General features: G+C 45.8%; 1 protein-coding gene across 1 annotated transcript in view; it reads right to left on the minus strand.

Moving 5' to 3' along the window:
* The window catches only part of Lamc1 (laminin subunit gamma 1), a 119,491-nt gene extending 112,590 nt beyond the window's left edge, over window positions 1-6,901 (minus strand). Inside the window, exon 1 of the mRNA XM_031384876.1 lies at window positions 6,080-6,901. Within this exon, the coding sequence (XP_031240736.1) occupies window positions 6,080-6,491 (412 nt within the window). The 5' untranslated portion in view covers window positions 6,492-6,901. The remainder of the gene's footprint in view (window positions 1-6,079) is intronic.
* Between the last annotated feature and the right edge of the window lie 158 nt (window positions 6,902-7,059).

Consider the following 7,059-nt stretch of genomic DNA (forward strand, 5'->3'; position numbering starts at 1 on the left):
AAAAAAAAAAAAAAAAAAAAAAAGGAAAGAAAGAAAGAGAGAGAGAGAGAAAGAAAGAAAGAAAGAGAGAAATGAAAAGAAAAGAAAATATTCAGTCTCCAGCACCTACCCAAGAGGACAAAGGCTTTGCACATCTTTGCCAGAAAATCTGAGGAGCCACCTAGGAACTTTTCACTTGGACAGGGTGGTTTAACAGAAGGCATAACCCAGGCCATTATAGATAAGATACTCATTTTTAGATCAACTGGTCATTCTGAAATATGAAATACAGAGACTCAACTACTGATAATTCCCAACCCCTGATGGGTTGGCTTGGATTTTGTAGTTTATGGTGAAGAAAGACTACTTGGGAGACACCAAACTGGATTCTGACTTGACCTCTTCCTAGGCCACACCTAATGCAGTACTATTGACCAATCCTGGGAACTGCAGTTCGGCATTAGCTCCTCAAATACAAGCATTAACAACTACTCTGCAGGGCACGGTTGCCAGGGCTGATGCCCGGTAAGCTGAGTGCACTACAAGCACTTTCAGGTTATACTTTCAGGCTGCAGGGGCTTTGTTAAGGACACAACCCCGTTGAAAATTGAGAGAGATCTGCATAACGACTGATATGTGAAGCTGAAAAATCACTAGTTTGTCAAGACACAGAAATAATCAGGTGAGAGTCAATGGAGGACTCCACATTAGGTTGGAGTTGGACAAAACAGTAAGAAGTAAACTAGAAGCTGGGCACAGTGGTGGCGCATGCCTTTAAAATCCTAGCACTTGGGAGGCAGAAGCAGATGGATTTCTGAGTTTGAGGCCAGCCTGGTCTAGAGTGAGTTCCAGGACAGCCAGGGCTACATAGAGAAACTCTGTTTCGAAAACACCTAAAAAAAGAAGGAGGAGGAGGAGGAGGAGGAGGAGGAAGAGGAGGAAGAGGAGGAGGAAGAGGAGGAGGAGGAGGAGGAGGAGGAGGAGGAGGAGGAGGAGGAGGAGAAGAAGAAGAAGAAGAAGAAGAAGAAGAAGAAGAAGAAGAAGAAGAAGAAGAAGAAGAAGAAGAAGAAGAAAAAGAAAAAGAAAAAGAAGAAAGTAGTAGTAGTAGTAGTAGAAATAGAAGTAGTAAATTAGAGGTTGGAGAAATGGCTCAGTGGTTAAGAGCACTGACTGCTCTTCCAGAGGTCCTGAGTTCAATTCCTAGCATCCACATGGTGGCTCCCAACCGTCTGTAGGGGAATCCGATGTCCTCTTCTGGTGTGTCTGAAGACAGCTATGGTGTAACCATATAAATAAAATAAATAAATAAGTCCCTTAAAAAAATTAATTTTAAACATGGCTCCACCCAGCTATCTCATAGTAATCATATCCAGGTCTCTGGACCTGAAGGAAGAGCTAACCTGAAACACAACTTTACATCTGTATATGTTCCCTCAGGGACAGTGTGTGTAGTGTGTAATGATAAGAATTTGGGAAGGTAAGTAAAAAAGGAACGACAACCTATGGGAAATCAAGGAAAAAAACCAAAGCAATCTGCATCTCTGAATCAATCTATATGTGAGCTTTTATTTTATTTTATTTTATTTTATTTTATTTTATGTATGTGCATGCACTGTTGTTCTTCAGACTTACCAGAAGAGGGCATTAGACCCCATTACAGATAATCATGAGCTACCCTGTGGTTGCTAAGAATTGAACTCAGGACCTCTGGAAGAGCAATCAGTGCTCTTAACCTCTGAGCCAGCTCTCTAGCCCTGTGAGCTTTTATTTTAAAGGAATAAACCAGACACTCTTTTATGAGATTTGCTAGAGAAATTATTAGCTGCAGAGAACAATCTACTAAGGAGCCCAGGACATAACCTGTCCCAGGACTCCTAGGATCACAACTACAGAACCCTCATGGTCGCCTTCATGGGGTTACAAGACACCTAAGCACTGACAATCTGGAGGCTTTAAAAAAAATGTAAAATATTACTATAAAGACCCCCTTACTATAATATGGCAAAAGTATTACAACTTTTAAATTCCACTTAGAAGCCATAAGCTCTTAGAAAAGGCCCTTCAACCTTCCACACCTTCCTATCAGGCTCTGTGGTATGCATTTCTTAGGTATTTTAAAAATGTTTACAGACTATCTGGCAGTAATATGAGAATGTATGCACACAACGAGGGGGGACATGATAAAAAGCATACCCAGCTTCCTAAAAGGATTTAGGACTGAAATAACCCAATGTTCCGCCTCCAACACCAATGTGACCAAGGATAAACTGATGGAACAGGAGCCTCAGCTCTTACCTTTCCCCTGATGTGCCTGCTTTCTTCTGGGTGCCTTAGAAAACAGGGGAGAAGGAATTTACAGAGAAAGCAATGAACTGTAGAAGAGGGACATAGCCCACAGCAACTTTTATAAAACCATTCAGCAACTACTGGCCATTAAAGAACTGCTCCTTGACTTCTCAAGTTGAAACCTGTAAAATGTAAATCAGGCCTTTGTGAGACAAGGGAAAATAGTGTCCCCTCAGGGTGCACAAATACCACAGTGAAGTCACCCACTCCACTGTAGTCAAGAGTCCATATTACAAAGATTTTCCCAGGAGAAAAGGAACTTTGCTGTTTGTTTCATGTTAATATTAATACATACTCATAGGAGGACCAAATCACTTTCTGTGTTGATTCTGATTTACACACACACACACACACACACACACACACACAGGACACTTCATATAGATTACACCATCCATCCCTGAAGCTGATGAAGTGCTTAGGAACTGGGTGGCAATGTGAACTTTGGAAATTCCATAAACTTCGACTGAGTTGCTTATAATATAAACAGTTTCTTAACCTAACTGTTTTAAGAGTGAGAAAAGGTTACCTTTGTATAAGATCAAAATCCTACCTGCCAAGTTTTCATCCACAATGATCACTAAATTTATTAAAGGGACTGTCTAAAAAAATCAAATCCTCAGCTACAGTACTTTCAACACGTCCCTGGATATTACTGAAACTTACTTATAGTGTTATTATTAAATATAAATGCCACACTTTTAAATAGTGGCCAAGTAATCAATACCAATTATTCAGGAGAGATCTGAAAGCTAAAAGCAAAAGATGACTTACTTTTAGGGAAGGGGTGCCTGACTGAGAAGTCTCTCCACAACAGGAAGGAAATATGGTTGCCAATCCCAAAGCAACATTAACTCTTCATATCCCAAAGATGCGCTATGCCCTGAACCCTACTACATTACTACATATTGAAGTTTAAAAATGACAGTTGTCAGAATCCTTGCTTGTTTTTGAACCTCCAACACACCCAATCCTGAACTTAATTTCTTTTTAAGGTTTGCAGTGAGTAAAGTTCAACAGGGAAAGGCAGGCTGGCAAAGAGGAGGCTGGGCCCATTCTCTCCCAGTGCTCACTGCAGTTTCGCATGCTCTGGAGGGCCAAGGCACAATATGCATCACTTGTTTAAGGGTATGTGAAATGTGAACTGGATGGGAGATTTAATGGATACACAAAACAGTCATGGTACTTGACTCCATGGGAAATAATTAGTTAGCTACAGCCCACAGAGTAACTGGAGTCAAGGGATGAATACACTGAATATCAAAACATTCGATCCTTGCACAGCATTCATGCATATATGCCCGGTCATTTAAAGAAAAAGAAAGAAAGAAAAAGAAAAAGAGAAAGAGAAAGAGAAAGAGGTGGGACAGAAGCCAGAAACATCAATTCCCGGGACACATAAAGCTCTCCCCTCCCTACCTACTCCATCACACATTTCCTCCAGGACTTCATTTCCAACCCAAAACAAGCACAGTAAGCCCAGTCTAGTTTTCATAAATTGTCTAAAAAGTGTAAAGCACGTGCTTTTACAATGACTACGCTGCTGTGAAAATATTTTAAACCTTTTCTTAAGAGTAAACCTGCTGGGCGTAGCTGCTCACACCCTGAATCCCAGTACTCAAGAAGCAGAAGCAGGGGGAATCTCTGTGAGTTCAAAGCCAGCCCGGTCTACATAGTGAGTTCCAGAACAGCCAGAGTGAGACCCTGTTTTATGAATCTCATTTAGCAACCAACTGAAGAATTCTTCAATAAAATCAAGACCAAGCACACAGAAAATATCAGGCTGCCATCCTAATGAGACGGGAAAGTTCTTTGGCCTTGTTATGAACATGGCCCAAAGCCATGTTCTGGCTCCCAACAGTAGCAACCTGGCTGCTCTCTCTTACCCTAGCACATGTCTCTGTAGCAGAGACTTTACCAGAGAGTAGCCTATCTCCCTCTGCAATCACCTGAAATAACCCTCAGCTCCTTAGCCTGGAGAAGGAGGACTGCGGGGATTGACAGCCTATTGTTCAGAACTTTTCAACTGCATCTCAGGCACCTGGGAGACACGAAGGCCTTGCCTTTGAATTTTGTTTCTTTTTTTAAATCTGAAAACCGGATTAAGCAAGACTTCAAGGGGATTCAGAATTGAATACAAAAGGAAAAAAGTTAAAATAACTGGACTTAAGTTATATACCTTAAAAATTCTGAAGATACTTCAAAGAAGTCCCTGAGATCTTAGGAAGCCTTGAGTGTTTGCCACTGTCTTGAGAAAGGCATCTAGCCAAGACATCACTTTTACACTTCTATGTAGTTCCAATGCCTTTTCAAAACTGAACGCATTCGTTTATTTAATTACTGAAAATTGGACGCCTCACACTTTCATTTATGAACTTGTTTTCAAAAAGTTCCATCTGCCTGGTGACTCATCTACAAATAAAAAGGCAGTATCTACTACAAAGTACTACAAAGGCAGTAAATACTGCTTTCCTAAAACTTATTCCACACACAGTCATTTACACTTTCAAGGCATTTTCTCTAAGTCATATTCTTTCTCTGAAAAAAAAAAAATTCCCTGATAATATAATGTTTGGTGTTCTGAAGAGCAATGGAAAGAAAACACTGAAACCATGATCAAGGAATTATCTGCCTACAAAATGTCCCTTTCAAATATCCCAGATGTTATTCAAGAGGTAGAACTGCCATGCTTTGGACAGGCTTGGGGCCCTCTGCTCTCTTCAGAAGTTCTTTAGTACCAGGAACTGATAAAATCCAGGGCTCCAATGGAATGGAATGGAGTCTCTACTCGACGACCATCAGTTTTTCACACTCAATGTTGCACAACTGAACCCAGCAATGAAATTTTCTGTTCTCTTGTCTGTCTCAAAAGTAAAGAAAACATCCCTAGGTAAAGCAGGAATTTTGATCCGTTCAGATAATCACAGCCTTGCTCATCCACGGTTCTGCCATGAAGTCTCCTACTACACAGCCCTCTCCCGAATTCTAAAACATGCATATCTCCACGCTTGCTTCAGATCAAAGCAAAAAGGAAGACTATCCAGGAAGAGGGCCTTTGGGCCTTTATACACCGGAACAAAACTGCCCACCCCACCCCCCCCGCAATTACAGTGAGTGTCTTCATTACCTTTTTGTTTTCTCCCTACCAGGATTAGCAGTGAAACAGCTCTTAATTAAGGCTGAACAGCTCTGAAGAACAGTAACTTGAAAAGTGAACTTCTACTTTAATTACACATAGAAATACCAGCAGTAAAGGCATTTGTTCCCCTCAAATTCCCTTATCAAAACTAAGAGCAAACATTCTCAATCCTGAAGACAGACAATTAAACATTTTAAAGACAAGGGTTTGAAGGTGAACCTTCAAGACGCTAATGTAAGCATGCTATGTGATAGTCCGGTCCAGCCAGGATGAGTGTTTCATTAGGGCCTCGGAGTGGAAAAGGGGGTGGGGGTGTTGGTCCAAAATCCTAACTGCTGAAATAGAAAAGAATCAACGGAACGAGGATCCGGTTGGGCTAGAAAGAGTAAGAAAAGAGAGAGACGCTAACGTGGGACATGGTGGCCCTCCCCGGATGTTCAAAGCGAGATGAATTTTAGAAGTTGGAGAAAGGAATTTCTGTGTGTGGCCCACGCTGGAGAACAGACCGTCAGCACGCGGCTGGACAGGCCCCTCAGGCCGGACCAGCGGCTCCGTGGAGGCAGCCCCGGCGGCGGACCGTGAGCGAGTAGTGGGGACAGGGCTGTCATCGCTTACCCAGGTGCAGCGTGAGGTTGATGGAGTTGGGGTACTGCACCCCAGCCAGCATAGTCTGGCTTTGCCACCAGGTGGTGTCGGCCTGGTTGTTGTAGTCGGTCAGGAAGGCTGCCCCGTGTTGCAGGTGTTGCTGGCCGGCATCGCACAGGTGACAGGACTTGGTGACTCCGGTGACCCCAGTCTGCACGCAGTACTCCTCGGGCGGAGTCCCACACGTGTTGGTAGCCACCACGGTCACGTTGAAGGCGGCATTAACAAACTCAGGCATGCAGCGCTGCGGCCGGCCGCCTTCATCCGCGCACTCGTCCATGGCCGCCCGGACACAGCCCGCCACAGTCGCCAGCACAGCCAGCAGCGGCCACAGCCGCCCCCGGGGCTGCAGGGCCAGCGCGGCCCACCCGCCGCCCGTCATCCCGCTGCGCGCGGGACCTCGTCAAAGGCAGGGGTGCCGCGCTGCACTCGCCTAGCGGCGTGCCCCGAGGCCGAGCCTCCGCTGCGGGCCGAGGCCGGGCTGTGGACCGGGCTGGAGGCCGCGAGCCGGACGCAGAGCCGATGGGTGGGCGTCCAAGCGAAGATCCCGCTGCCTGCCTCCGCGCCTCCTAGTGCGCTGCTTGCACTCTGCGCCGACCCCCGGACTTCCGAGCGCGCACTCGAGAGCGCGCCCCAGGAGGAAGGAGCAGGGGGTGGGGTCTGCCCGGTGGGGTGGGATCTGGCGGTGGAGAAAACCCAAGACCGGCCTCCTCCGCAGTTCACGCGGGCCGGGAGCTGCTCCCCGCCCTATGCGTCCTCCCCAGCGACTCCCGGCGGCGGCAGGAGCAACCACTGGCTCTCCGGCCTGGAGGGCGGTGGGCCAGAGAAGCGAAATGGGAGGGGCGTGAGCAAGAGGGAGGAGCGCGAGGTGGGCGGGGCGGCAGAGGAGGTGGGAGGGGCGCGAGGTGGGCGGAGAGGTGGATAGGAGGACAAGACGCGAGGTAGGCGGG

Source organism: Mastomys coucha, unplaced genomic scaffold (assembly GCF_008632895.1).
Source record: "Mastomys coucha isolate ucsf_1 unplaced genomic scaffold, UCSF_Mcou_1 pScaffold1, whole genome shotgun sequence".
Taxonomy (NCBI): domain Eukaryota; kingdom Metazoa; phylum Chordata; class Mammalia; order Rodentia; family Muridae; genus Mastomys; species Mastomys coucha.